The sequence below is a fragment of the Coregonus clupeaformis genome, chromosome 27 (assembly GCF_020615455.1).
Source record: "Coregonus clupeaformis isolate EN_2021a chromosome 27, ASM2061545v1, whole genome shotgun sequence".
Taxonomy (NCBI): domain Eukaryota; kingdom Metazoa; phylum Chordata; class Actinopteri; order Salmoniformes; family Salmonidae; genus Coregonus; species Coregonus clupeaformis.
In genome coordinates, this window is record NC_059218.1 from 28,009,050 (window position 1) to 28,026,215 (window position 17,166).

The following is a 17,166-nucleotide window of genomic DNA, read 5'->3' on the forward strand; positions in this document are numbered from 1 at the left end:
TGCATTATGGCAAGGTGCTCCATCATGCTGGAAAAGGCATTGTTCGTCACCAAACTGTTCTTGGATGGTTGGGAGAAGTTGCTCTCGGAGGATGTGTTGGTACCATTCTTTATTCATGGCTGGGTTCTTAGGCAAAATTGTGAGTGAGCCCACTCCCTTGGCTGAGAAGCAACCCCACACATGAATGGTCTCAGGATGCTTTACTGTTGGCATGACACAGGACTGATGGTAGCGCTCAACTTGTCTTCTCTGGACAAGCTTTTTTCCGGATGCCCCAAACAATCGGAAAGGGGATTCATCCGAGAAAATGACTTTACCCCAGTCCTCAGCAGTCGAATCCCTGTACCTTTTGCAGAATATCTGTCTGTCCCTGATGTTTTTCCTGGATAGAAGTGGCTTCCTTACTGCCCTTCTTGACACCAGGCCGTCCTCCAAAAGTCTTCGCCTCACTGTGCGTGCAGATGCACTCACACCTGCCTGCTGCCATTCCTGAGCAAGCTCTGCACTGGTGGTACCCCAATCCTGCAGCTGAATCAACTTTAGGAGACGGTCCTGGCGCTTGCTGGACTTTCTTGGGCGCCCTGAAGCCTTCTTCACAACAATTGAACCTCTCTCCTTGAAGTTCTTGATGATCCGATAAATGGTTGATTTAGGTGCAATCTTACTAGCAGAAATATCCTTGCCTGTGAAGCCCTTTTTGTGCAAAGCAATGATGACGGCACGTGTTTCCTTGCAGGTAACCATGGTTAACAGAGGAAGAACAATGATTTCAAGCACCACCCTCCTTTTAAAGCTTCCAGTCTGTTATTCTAACTGCAGTCTAAATGTTTATTTGGGATTAAGTTCATTTTCATGGCAAAGAGGGACTTTGCAATTAATTGCAATTAATCTGATCACTCTTCATAACATTCTGGAGTATATGCAAATTGCTATCATATAAACTGAGGCAGCAGACTTTGTAAAAATTTATATTTGTGTCATTCTCAAAACTTTTGACCACGACTGTACACTACACACGCCTCCCGCCTCGTAAACATACAGAAACTCCCCTTTTCAGCACCGTGGACAGGGCAAATTTCTCCAGGCGCGACGCTCGGCATCACGACTCGATCTGTTACTTTTGTTGTGCTAAAAACGAACACTGGTCCCATCGTGAGGTCAGCTGACGCTGGTAATGGTTAGGCATTACCCCCCACCCACCACACACCCTTTCTCTACCTCCTCTCGACCAACATATGGAATCAAACAGCAAGTTGCTGCATTTTTTACGTTTCCTTGCACGGTGACGGACGTAGAGAGACAAGGTCGACAGGCATATGCTACTTTAGCCTCTTAAATGTACGTTTATAAACGTCAATCGCGTTATTTTGGGGACTCTCAAAGGATAAAGCAATAGTATCTTGCATTTTTGTTTTGATTTTTTACTAATAAGCACTTATCATTAATCTCAGCAGTCGCGCATCTTGCTCTCCTTTCCTCGGTATATCTCACTCAACCGCCCATTGATTTTATGTTCATCTGAGCTGAAAAGCGTCACTGCTCAGAATGTTGCTTGAACATCCTGGATCGAGTTGTCAAAATCCCGGGCATTTCTCCCGATACAGTGCAGGTCAAGGTAAGAAGCCGGCTTTCTTGTTTGAAGTCATTTGCACTTATACAACTTCATGTGGAAATGTAGGCTACTGGTGTGTCTATTTGACTCGGTTTAGTCTCCTGTGATCTGTTAATGGGTTTTAATTAGCTATGAAATATCTAGTTAGCCGCCACAACAAATCAGCACAGCGGGGGCTACGCCTGCAGCTCAAAGTTTTACTGACAGGATCCAAACAGGCATGAAATAGCCCATTGTATCTCACAGCACACCCTATCGTCATCAGTTAAACTTCTCAAATAAGTGTTTGACAAATCACCATTAGGCCTATATGCTGAAAGAAGAGTTACAGTAGGCTAGTGTTTTCCCTTTCGAGACGTGAGAAGTTGTGAAAAGAGATCAATTGCTAGGCTACACACATCGAATGGATTTCATCATATTGGCGCATGGCACTTAAATATGTGTCCACTGTCCAATTTCATGGGGTATTCATACTGTTTCGAGGTGGGCCATTACATATTTTATTTATGTTCCCCTGTCAGCGGGAGACGTTATGCATACGTAATGAGCTGCATTGTTGGGAATCATATCAACAGATGTTATGCGCGTGCTGTCATTTTATACCATCGCTCATGGCTGTAACTCGAGACCACGAGACCACCAGAGTGCTTTTGCAGTGTCACACAAACCGCCTGTGTAACGCGACAATGCAACAGCACAGGCCGCCCCCCGCCCTCCCTAGTCAACAGCCTGGGCAAAATGCTCAACAAGTGTCAGGTTCCCTTCGACAGGTGCGGTACCTACTTCATGTTTGTAAATTAGGAATAAAATAAAGGAGGTATATGCCACCAAATGTATTGTTTTGCCGTGCGTAATGGGGGGAAACGAATAAGGCTTATATGTGGGATATTGCATTACCAAATCAAAATCAATAGATTAGCAATGGTTTTAGAAATAAAAGCAACAATCTCTTTACGAAAACACTTGGCCATGACTGCCTCTTTTTTACGGACTGTTTTGTTGATCGTAGAGCATCGCTCATGCTACCCCATTACTGTCGCCTAGCCCCTCAAACGTGAGCGATCAATAGGAGATACAAAATATTATAAAGCTGACAAGTAAGAGGGAGCACTGAAGCATCCCACACCTTTCACCAAATGTGTTTCATATACTCTGAAAATACAGGCAAATGGGGCATTGATTTTAGGTTCGTCAGGGGTCCACGCGGCCATGGCACTAGTCATGATTTCCCAAGGCGCCATTTTACGGCTGAGATCAGTGTCAATAAAATTCATCCGGGTGTTGCCTCGATCAACATGTTGTTGAACTCCCAATCTCTTCCCTAAGTAAACAGCTGTCTTTGTGATGTCAGCACAGGCTATAGGCCTAAGATATGGTGTTTGTGTGTGTGTGTGTGTGCGTGCGTGCGTGTGTATGCGTGTGTGTGTGTGTGTGTGTGTGTGTGTGTGTGTGTGTGTGTGTGTGTGTGTGTGTGTGTGTGTGCGTGCGTGCGTGCGTGCGTGCGTGTGTGTGTGTCATTCGCCAGCCAGGTTTATATTCTCGTTAACGACGTGATGGAAATTGTAGATGTGGCTTTTTGTATTGTTACCTACCGTGACCCCATCAATACGACGTCATGTTGGGAAGATTTTCTCTTTTGCTTTTGAGTTGATAAGATACAATGAGTGGGGTGGCTGATATAATATTAGAAACATCCCAAATATCAAATATTATTTATAATTAAACTAAACCAATAAAATATAACAGTAACTTTGGTAAAGGAATATTTTCGTCTGATCCAGATTTTTCAAATGAAAAGTGTACATTTTATGACCCTATTATTAGAAGAAATGGGGATCATGTTATGATCCAATGTAGGCTAATAATAGGTTCATGAGACATATGCCTCCACTTATTCGATTAAATGAGAGGAGAAGCCTAGAAAACACATTCACATTGATAGACAAATGTAATTATATCCAATATAAAACGTTTACTTTTAATGTGATGCAATTACTGTAGGCTAAAGCTGTAGGCTAGTAAAAACGTATTTCAGTGTGTCAATATTTTACTAAATAGAGGTCAAGTCACCTGAAATGTCGTTCTATTTATGTGCATTTTAGAAAGGTTAAAAAACGAATGAAACATATATAAAACTATACTACTATTAGGCCTACGTTATGTTAAGGATGGAATGCTGTACAAATATTAGAGTTGCATTCTGCCTTGTCAACTACACATCAACCACAGACATGCTAAAATCACGGCCAAACTGTATTTTATAATAGGCTACCCACTTTGAAAATATGTATAGGCCTATTTGAATCTTTGGTCTCAGAGCAGACCTTGTTTTGCGTATCCATAACATAAGTTATCCATTACAGGCAAATATTTGTAATGGCACGTAGGCCTAATGTCACTTTATTTCACTTGCATGACATTTGGAACTCAACAGTTTCAAGGCTAAATCATTCAAAAGAGGTGTCAGGCTCAATTTTCGTTTGCATTTGATCATTTGGGTAGCCTGCCCTATTCTATGGCGGTGATTTTAGTTGAAATAGGCCTACACACTGTTTTAGAGAAACGTGCGTAAATGCCTTTGCAAAGTTCCAATTAAAGCCGCTTAGCCCTACCACTCGTGCTGTGAAAATGTATGTTCATAAGATAATGCAACATTTTTTAGTATAAATGAACCAGCCTAATGGTCAAGTAGGAGGTTCGTGCGATAAAAGGACATTTCAAATGGCATAGCCTATATGCATCAACTAAACACACCAACATGGCCGAAACCATGGTCAAATGTCATCTTGTGCCATGAAGTTAATTTTTTCCTCCGACGAGCACTTGGTACCCGCACCTCTTTCCAAGTTGCTGCTAGGTGATGATAATCTATCTCTCTGCTTTAACAGGCCAGTTGCTAGGGTAACCGCGTTGCATAATCAGCCACAGCTCACAACACACTGTATGATAAAGAAACTCGATCTTTATCATACACCGCGCGGATTTTTTTATATTCCTGATATACTGCATAAAATCCTAATGTGAGCGAAAGAACACAGAAATACATTCGTTTTTCGTTATCGTGTGAGGAGATCATGAGCAATAGTGAACAGAACTCTCCAAAAGGAGCACCGAATAACACGGAGATTTACATTTACATTTTAGTCATTTAGCAGACGCTCTTATCCAGAGCGACTTACAGGAGCAATTAGGGTTAAGTGCCTTGCTTAAGGGCACATCGACAGATTTTTCACCTAGTCGGCTCGGGGATTAGAACCAGCGACCTTTCGGTTACTGGCACAACGCTCTTACCCACTAAGCTACCTGCCTTGCTGGCGCATAGTGAAGAACTACGGAAAGGTATTCAACAGGGCACCACATATGTTTCCACCCCACTGGGCACATACTGGTTGAATCAACGTTGTTTCCATTGAAATGACGTTGAACCAGGGTGGAATAAAAGTTGAATTGACGTCTGTGCTCAGTGGGATTTGTGTTTTAATCGAATCTGCTATTGGTTTGCACATTACAATGGGTAGGCCTAGATATTTAATCAATCATTTGTTGTCGCTGTTTATACAACTCAGAATAAGGGATGTTGTTTTATTTCGTTCCAACACCTTCATGTATCGCATAAGCTTATTGCTATAATGCATGCGGTATGATGAATACAAAATATAACGTTCTTCGAATATTTCGATAGTGATACTTTCCTCTTTTGCATTTTTGAATATTTGTATAGTAACTGCAATGAAATGCTTATTTTTCCTACATGCATATGTCCATTAACGCTATTCTTGCATCCATACAACATCACTTTTAGACTAGTCAGTGGTTAGCCGAAATAATGGGCACATCCCTTTAATTTGTTTCTACTTTTCGCTTCTGTCTCTTGTATTACAATGGATTAGGGCTAAATCTGTATGGGGAAGGATTAAGGCTAAAGACGGTGAATCTACGAAATGACATAGGCATATGTCTTATCTTTTTGCTCCTGAACTCCACAAAGCAAGTTTTTAAATTTGTAAGCACAGTTTTAATCGGGTTGCAATTTCTCCATTCATTGCATAAGGGTTAAGGATATTAAAGACCTTTTGTTGTCAAGCATTCCTCCTACTTTCTTTGTTTGCTGTAGAGCGGAGGCCTACCTGAACATTTAAAAACGTTTCTGATATTTTACAAAATATCAGAACATTATTGTCTTAAATGCTTAAAGATATGTTTGCGTTTTGGGGGGGATGGTTTAGATTGTACCAACTACGCCTATGTAACAACCGGCCCATATCTGTGCATTATGTGACAAATATGTATACGAGGTTTGAAACCTGTTAACGATATTTTTATAAATATTACTGCAATTTCTAGGGATTGAATTGGCTTCCATGGGCTGACATATAGGCTACAGGTTATAATCTTGGTGAGCAAGACACCTTGTATTGTGGCGTGAGACAAGGCTGCGTATTCTAGTTTTACAGAAACTATTGAATTAATAATGAATTTGATGCACCTGTTCGTGACGTGGCTCCCTCGCTGTTGTCCAGTGCTTGCTCTTGGTGGCAGGAAAAATGGTCCATTAATTTTTCATAAATTGCCCACAAACGAACAATAGGAATGTGATTCCTTAGACGGATGAAACACGAAGTGCTTGGACTTTTGAATAAATAAGAAAGCCAAGTGATAACATCTCAAATCGTATTTAAATAGCCAGTGATGCAATTTCACTCGACAAGTGTTTGTTTATAGTTTAACATGAAGTCGCTTGTTGTGAGTTGTAATGAAACATTCTTTGCTGAAAGAGGGCCATTTTGCTTTCGTGCTTTGTGTTGTCTTGATGAAGGCCATGGGTAAAAATTGGCCTGCAAATTCTAAATGGTCATATTCTGTCTATTGATGTTCAGTTAATTATATGAGTTAGAGCTAATCCTGAACTTGATGAAGACATGGGCTGACTATTAGCTGTAATACGTTGGAACGATTGGTCCTCTGAGAGATATGGTCAAATGTCATGCGTAAATTAGTAATGATAAAGTATACAAATTTGGCCATATGGAAGGCCGGATTCATCATTCCTACATATCCTACCGTGTCTTATTGCTAATTCTAGAGCAAATAGGCTTCTTGCAGCATATAGGCCTACCTGAAACAATTTATAGTAATTATGTGTCAATGTGATCATTTGCACGGTATCATCAGCATCCCTAAATTGTCAATAAACTCATGTAAATAGGCCTACTGAACACACAACGTGTAGCATTTAGCTCTGACTCAAACTAAATCTGACATCAAAACACATTTCACCTCATCCAAGTGTGCATTTTCAGCGTAATTTCATGCGTAAAACATGTTTGGTGGGAAAGGCTTGGATGGTGTTTTGTTAATCAAATGCGGGAATATTGCCAACATATTCTGTGTTCGAACCGTGGATCAAATTTAGCTGTGGTCTCGTTTACATTAATGAAACCCTCCTTGCCCACTCCGGGAAGCGGGCCTGCTTCCACGTGATTTGGAAATCGGATGTAAAGTAAAACCTCATGAGCAGCCTTTCGGACAGCGTTGATTGGGCGGCTGAGCATACACAAGGGGATTTGACCAGTGTCGCTACAGAGGGCTTGTTTTTTTCTCTCCTTTTTATTATCCCTAGTGATTCTTTAGTGGGAACAAATGGACCAGTGTTTTAAAGAGAGAGGGACCCATGCGCCTGTTGTAACCTCAAACAGAGGGATAGCAATAGGATAGCCCATGGTAGCAAGAACTAGAAGGGAAACAGGGAGAGATAGAGTGGGAAAGGATTAGAGAGAGAGAGAGTTTTCCGGGATCCACTGTCGTTTCTGGTCTGGACTTGGATCAGCTGGTTACCATGCAAAGTAAGAGTGTTTGTTTCATGGCATGCGCTTTTTCGAGGAGTGATAGTAGAAGGGTACTTTTTGATGGCTTCTTCATTGATTCAGCAGATCAAACCCATGATAACTCAATCAGCCAAAAGGTGTTGGCTGTGGTCTTCGTAATATTCGATGCTATCCCACTGGGCACACACTGGTTGAATTAACGTTGTTTCCACGTAATTTCAATTTAATTACATTTAACCAACTGAATTTACGTATGTGCCCAGTGAGATGGCTTTACTAGTTGGATTTCAGCTGTGTGTGTTCTTTTGTAATGCTGCACATCTGGCACCCACACGTGGAAAATGGCAACGTATGTTGCCAGTTTTCAATAATCATGGGAGGAACAAAATAACCATTGGCGTTTACTGTAAGTTATGGGTTATGAAAGAAATGATGATGATGAGGAGGAGGAGGAGGAGGAGGAGGAGGAGGAGGAGGAGGAGGAGGAGGAGGAGGACAAAAACGAATGAATGGCTGTAATTTATAGGCAGCATAGTGTATTTACTTACATCTGATACTACTGAAATAATTGTGTCCCTACATTTATACATCAATAATGAGTCCACAACACCTTAGTCAACTTAAATCCACTCTTCGAAATGTGCCTTTTGGTGATGGTTTTTCAGTTAGCCCATGTTACATCGGCGATGCATTTATGCTTTTCATTCAGCCAGATTATTGTATTAGGCCTACATCTTTTTAATTGAATAGATAACAATTGAAGAGTTTATTTCCAAAAAGCTATATCCACCAGTTTATCAAATGTGTGTTTTTTCATCAGAAATGATTGCTTATGGGTACCTTCATCTTCATATATGTGTAAAATATTACTGTTCTGCGATGTGTAATTCATAGATTTTAGATGTGTATGCAAAACGCTATATATCCATTATTTAGATGGAATGGAATGTTCTTATCCTGCATATTTGACTGTGATATGTGGTTGTCTCACCTAGCTATCTTAAGATGAATGTACTTTAAGTGCTCTGGATAAGAGCATCTGCTAAATGACTAAAATGTAAAAGTTTAACATATAGATCACATATTACTGTATTGAATAAAAACATATATTCCATATTGATGTCACAAATGTATCATTTGTACATTTCTTTATTAAAAATGTAGTTATTAAATCTAGCTCTACTACTTATTTATCTCAGCGTGAGGCGGATATATAGCATTTTGCAAAAATAATTTGTCTCTCTGAAATTGTTAAACCATCAAGTGATAGATTTTAAACAAAAACATGTCTGTCATTGAACAACCCCCGTGCCATGATTATATAGTGGAAAAAAACGAATCAATCTCTTTCATCATTTATTTAAATAATAAAAGCTAATTTACTAACATTTCTGAAAATGGATATATAACGTTTTGGAATGAAACTCTTCAATTCTCAACTATGTGACAATATATAGGCTATCGATAAAAATAAAATTATACAATATTATAGATACTAGATCAGTGACAAAATTGTCTCATATTTGCCCTGAAATAGACTGCATTGTGGTTTTCCCATTCGTTTCTATTTACTCATCCCTTTCGATGCAAATGTATACATGTGAAGTTTCAGTAGTGTCAACTATAAAACAAAATATGTAAATGTTATTAGATGTTATCCCAAGTAAGTATATTCTAAATAGGCCTAGCTATTTTTGAGTCGTAAAACAATTTGACCACTGTATAATTTTTCTCGGTGCCACATGATCTCTTAAGCAGTGTTTAAATTCAAAATGGCTTCATGGTTATCCTGTCTTCTCCCCTCCAGAGATTCCTGTATGCGCGGGCTGTAATCAACACATCGTGGACCGCTTCATCCTCAAAGTGCTGGACCGCCATTGGCACAGCAAGTGCCTGAAATGCAGCGACTGCCAATCCCAACTAGCGGACAAGTGCTTCAGCCGGGGAGATCGCGTCTACTGCAAAGAAGACTTCTTTAAGTGAGTGCAAGAAATACGCCATGAAATACATAATTTATTATTTCATGAAAGACAAATTATAGAAAATATTTTAGGTGTGTAGCCTAATATTTCATGGAAAACAAGCCTAATTATTCGATAGAATCACACGGTCTGCATTTTATTTTGAGGTTGTGAATATGATGAAACACTTGTCAATTTATTGATGATAACCTTCTTATTTCCTAAAAGGAGATTTGGGACCAAATGCGCCGCGTGTCAGCAAGGTATTCCGCCGACGCAGGTGGTGAGGAGGGCGCAGGATTTCGTGTACCACCTGCACTGCTTCGCGTGCATCGTGTGCAAAAGGCAGCTCGCTACAGGTGACGAGTACTACTTGATGGAGGACAGCAGGCTCGTGTGCAAGGCTGACTACGAGACCGCCAAACAGAGAGGTGAGAGGTCACGGTATACCTGAACATAACTGTATCACACCTAATTAGTGTCCCCAAGATCTGAGTGCCTAGACTCTAACGAGTAATTACGCATGAATCCACTGTTTTTGATATTTCAGCCATATCAAAGAATGTGGATATCCTACAATCCCCACATCTTAATTTCTGTCTGCTAAATAACAACGTGAAAAAGGATTATACCTATTATAGGCTATCAAGCACCGCATCACCCAATAAGTTATGTAATGTTTTACTTATTTGATCCATTTACCTTTTATTGAGCAACTGCTTGGAGCTGTGAACTTGATCTCCAAGACTATGAGGTCACCCATAAACACTTGACCCACCTGCGCTAATTGCGTCGTATCCCGTATCCCAATCGATAGCAATATGGATACAGCCTATCCAATTGCAGTGAAGAGAGAAAACGTAGTTCATTCTGTTTCATTTTATTAGCAGACCGACAGTGACTAAAAATATTAAATTCAGCCTTATCTGCACAACAGATTATTCAGAAGGTTTGTTTCAAAGGTGTTAAAAGCGCTGGTGACCATGTTTTGCTAAAATAGCTCATAGGCTATAATAAGGCCTCATATTTCAAGTAAAATAATTGAATTAGGCTGATATAATGATGTCAAATGCTATGACCAAAATGGCCATGTTTTCTATCACAAACGTCTTTTTGGGAAAACGAAATCAAGTTTACGAGATTTTTTTTTCTCACTAAATTTGAAATTAATAATTGTTTAATAAAAAGGCTTATTTATTGCATGCTAAATTGATTACAACTGACCTCAGAGAATCTGTTTTAACACAACGAAATCCAGCAAGTGTAGGCCTACATTTTCTTTGTGAATAGTTTATGCGTTACTCAAGTTTTATCTTCCCCATCTGTTTGTGTGAATTTACTGCCTAAACCAACTGCTGATTTACGCATTGAGTTAAGATGAGTTTTCATGGAAAAACACACACGTTTATTTTGGTAATGAGAGGGCGCCATTACTTGTGCATTTGCCCACTTGGAGGATGGTCTTGCATATGTTTTTGTTCGTAGGCTTTTTGTTTATGAGTTAGCATTTATTTGGGTTTAATTAGGCCTACGAACGTAATAAGTCAGAAAATGTCTATGGTGCCAAATTATGAAGTTTACTTGTCTGTCCATTGTTTTCTACAATTTTATTTTTTCAGTTCTGGTATGTCGCTTACACTTTTCAATGGCTGAACATGCATATCTATAAATAGCCTATTTGTCAACAGCTTGGAATCGAATATGAGGTCTTTTAGCATAAAGTAGCCCTATTGGGGTGCATTTTTGTGTAAGGTCTGGTAAACATTGTGTGTCTTGTATTTTCTATTCAGAGGCAGACTCAACAGCAAAAAGGCCACGAACGACTATCACCGCCAAACAGCTCGAGACCCTGAAAAACGCTTACAACAACTCTCCCAAACCTGCCCGCCACGTACGAGAACAGCTATCGTCAGAAACCGGGCTCGATATGCGGGTTGTTCAGGTAACTGTCCATTCCCCTCCATTATAGACCATTTCATTAGCGTCCTTATTTTATTATTATCTAAGGACATGCATGGGATTCCATTGAAATAGTGCTTGAAATGGCCTCCCAGCGGGTTTGAATGGTTAGAATTTACGGTGAGATGGATTAAAATGATGTCCACACACTTGAAAGTCAGAACTGTAAGAACGAGCTCGTTAACAATGCTAAGAGGGAGCCTCGCATATTGTCTGTCTGTGAAAGATCCCTACTGTGGTTGACTATGGTCATATATATTGTTTTATTTGCAAGGACACTTAAAGTAGGTACGGAAGCCACTATCGCGCTTCATTATTCACGGAAGGGGAAATGGGGGTTAAGAGGGTTCACTTCGGCTCCATATCATTAATGAAATAGGCCTTAGCCAATATGTAGGGGAGAAAGGATAAATTCAATTAGGCTTTGCATGATGTGGATTGTAAACAACAAAATATGTTCTTACATTGAATGGTTCGTCAATCAAGTGTCTCTTAAAAATGAAATACAAATGTTTTCAACATTATCACACACATTTACAGCTACAATTTAGAACGTGGCCATAGTGAAATGTTAATAATTAAAAGAAACTTCGGTTAGTAGATCCCAGTGAGAGGGTAACATGCAACCTGTCTGCTCCCAGTGTTAAGGACAACTTGTAGTTGTCGCGAAGTTAATTAAGCGCGTGATAAATCTCAGGGCATGTCGGTCCCAACATTAGTGTTCTGCCCCACTGTTTTAATCTCCCTCTTGAGTTAAAAAGAGGTGACCTGGTCCCCAGACAGTCCTTGAAAATTAATTTTGTTTTAATGTTCATGTGCTGTACCTGACCGCTTAAAAGCATTGCAGTTGCACTGAAGAAAGAGTCAAGAAAAATGATGTCTGGAATTGTCCAGTAAGTGGAAAGGAGTTTGGCATCAGGACAGATATGTCCTATAGTCTATTAACGAAAAATGCAGTTCAAAAGAAACAAAATTGATCATGTTATAAAACGGAATACTTGTGCATAGCCTACTCTTCTGCAAATGTAACACTAAATTATATATTTCTAATTTTAAGAAATCAATTTAACTTCACTCACAAGTGTATTGTAGGAGAAGGCTTATTGGAGGAGCTGCCTTCAACGGGAAATTCCCAACTTCCCAATTATATACCTCAAATAAATAAAACAAAACCAATATGTACCAAACACCTTGTTTGCCCTCCAGGTCTGGTTTCAGAACAGGCGAGCAAAAGAGAAGAGGCTGAAGAAGGATGCAGGCAGACAGAGGTGGGGTCAGTACTTCCGCAACATGAAGAGATCGCGAGGCAGTTCAAAATCAGACAAGGACAGCATCCAGGAGGAGGGCATGGACAGCGACGCTGAGGTCTCCTTTACAGGTATGATGGGAAAACTAACAGACAGACATCTGAGATGATGTATTCACAGGAATCTAACGAAAGGGATACAGATGGCAGCCTTTACGCTCCTATTTGAGGAATTATGAGAAATATTATTATCACAATTATAATACAAATGTCTTCTTGAAATTATTTGTTATCCCCTAAAGTGCATGGCGGAAATGGACATAGCAAATTTATAAACCACACATTTTGGTTTATTCCCATTCAAATTTGAATGAAACCTCTATTTACCCAAATAATTTTAATTATTACATCTAAATTGTATATGAATGACCAGAATCAAACTAATATCAGCAGGAAATTGAACTAGCACTTAAATAAAGCCACACCCTGACTAAGTATCCTCCCTTGTGTTCCAGACGAGCCACCCATGTCAGAGCTCAGCCACTCCAACGGCATCTACAGCGGCCTGAGCGAGTCGTCCCTGGCCATGGGGGGCCGCCAGGATGGCAGCCACGGCCCCTTCCCCCTGGAGCATGGAGTCCTCCCGTCCCAAGACCAGTACCACAACATCCGCTCCAGCAGCCCCTACAGCCTACCCCAGTCCCCAGGCTCGCTTCAGGCCCTGCCCAGGCACCAGCCCCCCATCTCCAGCCTGGTCTACCCTGACTCCGGCCTGTCCATCATGACCCAAGGCGGGCCCCCCGGGCTGAACACAGGCATGAGAGGAGTGTTGGTGGGCGCTAACGGCCCCAGCTCGGATCTGTCCACTGGCAGCAGTGGGGGCTACCCAGACTTCCCAGCAAGCCCAGCTTCCTGGTTGGACGAAGTGGACCACGGCCAGTTTTGATGAGCTGGGTTGATTGGTCAATGTGGTCTAAGGACTTCTCCTGGCGGGTGTCACGAACTGGAAAGAGACAGTCACACATGACCTGTGAAACAGAGAGACCGGGTCGGACGGTTGATGTCTTTCACCCTCCTTGGATCACTCAATCGCTCTCTATCAATTAACTGTCAATCTTTTTCATTTCTCCTCATCTGAGTGGACTGGAAGGAAGGATTGGGCCATCAAAAAGTATGAATGGTTGCACCTTGAACTCACACACTCCACTCCTCAAAGAGAACCAGACTGAGAAATATGGCGTGCAGACCTGTTATGAATGATCATTTAGCGCTACTGACGGGGTGTTGATATGTCGCTTCGATAGCGTCAAGAGTAGGGTCTGAAAGGAAAGCACCTCACTTCTACAATCAGAACTTTTAACGGTCAGACAGACAGACTACTCCATCTCTGTCTTAAGTTTTCACAGCACTGCTCAAACTGTCCTCCACCATTGAACTATGTGTACAGCGGCTTTGGACGGTCATGCTTTTGATCCCTATGGTGTCATCAATATTACACCAGAGGAAGCTCACAGATACACACTATTTCCAGCTGTGATATCGTTGTGACAACATAACAAAGTCAGACTCCTGCCCAATTGGATTGCGATAGACTCTATCGCCAATCCTTTCCACCTTATTCTTCCCTTTGTTTTTCTTATGTGTACCGATGCAGGTTTTCGTTCAAGTCAGAGTCTTTACGTGTCTGGTTGTTGCCAAATGTCTATATATATTACGGTTTATCATTGTGGAGAATTTATTTTTATACAACCCTTCAACAATATGAATACCACAGATATTATTACTTTGTACATTGACAGCCAGGGATCTAGACATTTTGTAGATGTCGCCTCCCACCGATAACTAGAGGTGCAGTTACTTCTATGCATTTGTGTGTTTTCAGATGTATCTTGTTCTTTTCGTTCTAAGCTACCTGGGCATGCTGAAACCCAGGCGGGGGAACGTGTTTGTTTAGGTGGAAGATGTTTTATGTCTTATTTATTCTCTCTGATGTTGATGATGATGATGATGATGATTAAGTGATACAGGTCTTTAATAAATGTGTCAGCTAAATCCAAACTGACCACTGGCTCTTGTATCACATCTTTATTATATTGACTATGGGCTGTATCTTTGGTTCTCTTCTATGTTAGATTAAAAATAAATGTTTTACACATATCTTAATTCTGCAAAACACTAACAGAAGCTAGGGTAATTGGGTTGGTAGCTTATCTTTCATATTCATCATTTATTTTCCTGGAGTATTAATTGCATTGATCTTACATCAGACTACAGATACTGTAGGAGAAAAGGAGATCTGGAGATCTGGCTGAGTCTGCAGATGGGCCGTCTGGCTAATTACCAAAGCCGTATCAAGAGTTCAACGGCTCTTTAGTGCAGAAATTTGATGCAGACTGAGAGGCAACATGTCGATTTAGAGATAACCGTGCCTTGTTTGCCCAAATGCCCCTACGGGATAAAAATCTTCAATCCATTAGCTTAGGAGGGATCGAATGCCCCTTGTGAATTTCCTCATTTGTTTACTTATTCAAAGTCGGGTTCAATTAAATAGATTAAACAGTGTGGTGTGTGTGTGTGCGCGCGTGCGTGCTTGGGGCGTGCATGCGTCTGTGTGACGTCAATTTCTTATTTTTTTCACCCAGTGACAGAGAAGACTTGCATTGCAGTTTTATCTGTGCGTAGCATCATAGATGACACATTTAAAACCATGCTCACCCTGACGAAGACCATCAATCTGTACCATCTTTTAGATTGACCCTTTCGCCATCTACCAGCAATTTGCAGAGTGTTCCAGGAGACCTGATCATGAACAACTCTGGACTTTACTTAGCTAATGCTTTATAACCTAAGACGTCCTAAATATTAGTACAATTTTAGATTTTGGGGGGTAAGTAAAACCAACAAGATCTCACAAACTCTCTGCACAAACTGATGTTTGTCCAAAAGACGTACCTCCCTGGTCTAATAATAATGATCTGCCTATGGCAGCACTGTAACATGAGGATTCACCCCATCTCACCTTAATATGAGAGTAGAATACCAAGCATGTTGATAAACAATAGGCGCTGTGTTTGAATAACTGTGCATTGTCAGATTTAACCTAAGCACTTACCATAATTGCTGCAACTAAATATTATTTCCAGGGGTTGGAAGATAGATGCTTTTAGAAACATTGGCTGAAGAAAGTTTCTCAGACTGTGCATTGTGTGTGTTTTGACATAGACATATTAGTCCCAAAATTAAAATGGCCTTTTAATAGTCTTTTTGACACAGGTATTTTAGATTTTTTGACACAAGCCCGTAACTTCTTCAGTTTAGGGTTGGACGGCTGGCTCTTGTTCTCAGGTTGCCAGAACAAGAACACAACACTTCAACTTAAAATCCAATCCTTCCACCTGAGTGGCGGCTGTCACTATTGCCATGCTAAGGCAACAGGTGCGTAACCCTATCCCAGGGTGCCCTGCAAAGACTGGGTGAGAGTGAAGTGTCAAAGGCAGTACTAATCTCCCCCGATCCCTGCCATGGTCAGTTTACTGAGCAGTTCCCATTTGGGCTGAGCCAGGCGGATTTGTCAATGAGACGGAGGAACACAACACATCAGGATGTCTCAAGCTCCCACAACAGCCTTTCTAAGCCCTACCAGCTTCCTGGTTTAATATTGCCCCACCCCTTCCCTCTACTCCCTCGACTGGTATGAGGAACCCTGGGAGAAAAAAGGTGAGATCGGGATGACCTGACGATGAACTGTGTACAATGTAAACAAGTGAGATTATCCCCTCCACTCTTTCAGATTAATTTGGGTTTCCTCCGTGGCTTTGTATGTGTAAGTAATTTTGGGGGTTGAATGTGGCTGGGTAGTTTTAAGTGGATGGAGGAAAAGGAATTAGACAAATGTGTGTTATCTTTTGGGGAAAGGGAATGTGTTGAGTGTGAATGTATTGTGATGATATCAGGTGTATGTTGTAAGTATTTAGGGTATAATCATTTGTTGTACGGGTTCAATGTTAGTGAAAGGCCTCAGTGTGTATGTGTGTGTGTGTTACATGTTTGACATGACAGGTGACTGGCACATATTCTTCTGCAGACAATAGCTGGATCCTGTAGTGTGTAGACCACCTCCCAGGAGGTATAGATTGTTGTTGGCAGTAGGAGTATTTGATTGAAAGCTACTCAACCAGATATATAATCCCCAATGGAGCATTTAGAAAAATCATTCAAAGTCAGATGTGCAAAAATGAATTAAAATTGACAATAAAAAAAAGAAAATGAAATACAACTGACATCCACACACTTTTTCATTTCACAAATTATATTTTATATCGATAGATACGAGACATTCAGTAACAAAAATATCACTGTCACAATCAGTGGTTTCAGGATATAATGTTACTTTGACTTTTAATGTCAGCTGTTAACAGGCTGTTACATTAGTTGACTGTAACATTGGTATTTTGCATGAGGTTGTTGCTGTTTACTGTTGCACTGTAGCAGTGTACTGTTGGTTTAAGCTGTTGTATTGAGCTGTCCCTGCCCTAAGCAGCTTGATGCCTGGCTGCTGGCTCT

At 40.7% G+C, this 17,166-nt stretch overlaps 1 protein-coding gene across 3 annotated transcripts; it reads left to right on the plus strand.

The window, feature by feature from the left end:
- Positions 1-1,142: 1,142 nt before the first annotated feature.
- On the plus strand, positions 1,143-16,030 carry LOC121541693 (LIM/homeobox protein Lhx3-like). Of its 3 annotated transcripts, none has more exons than XM_041850935.2 (6): positions 1,143-1,615; positions 9,245-9,416; positions 9,630-9,829; positions 11,189-11,340; positions 12,564-12,735; positions 13,119-16,030. In XM_041850935.2, exons 1-6 carry the CDS (start codon positions 1,546-1,548, stop codon positions 13,547-13,549), a joined length of 1,197 nt encoding a protein of 398 aa, XP_041706869.1. In that variant the 5' UTR covers positions 1,143-1,545; the 3' UTR covers positions 13,550-16,030. The 3 variants fall into 3 exon arrangements, with proteins under 3 accessions (XP_041706869.1, XP_041706868.1, XP_041706870.1); XM_041850934.2 differs by having other exon boundaries at positions 1,144-1,615; positions 9,627-9,829; XM_041850936.2 differs by lacking the exon at positions 1,143-1,615 and adding an exon at positions 7,194-7,455 and having other exon boundaries at positions 9,627-9,829.
- The last annotated feature ends 1,136 nt before the right edge of the window (positions 16,031-17,166 follow it).

What these genes read in the sequence shown, in the direction of transcription:
- LOC121541693 (XM_041850934.2), top strand. Translation starts at nt 1,546, where the DNA reads ATGTTGCTTGAACATCCTGGATCGAGTTGTCAAAATCCCGGGCATTTC. An exon ending in CGAGACCGCCAAACAGAGAG is followed by an intron (nt 9,830 to 11,188) that starts GTGAGAGGTCAC and finishes TTTTCTATTCAG; the next exon opens with AGGCAGACTCAACAGCAAAA. An exon ending in TCGATATGCGGGTTGTTCAG is followed by an intron (nt 11,341 to 12,563) that starts GTAACTGTCCAT and finishes TTTGCCCTCCAG; the next exon opens with GTCTGGTTTCAGAACAGGCG.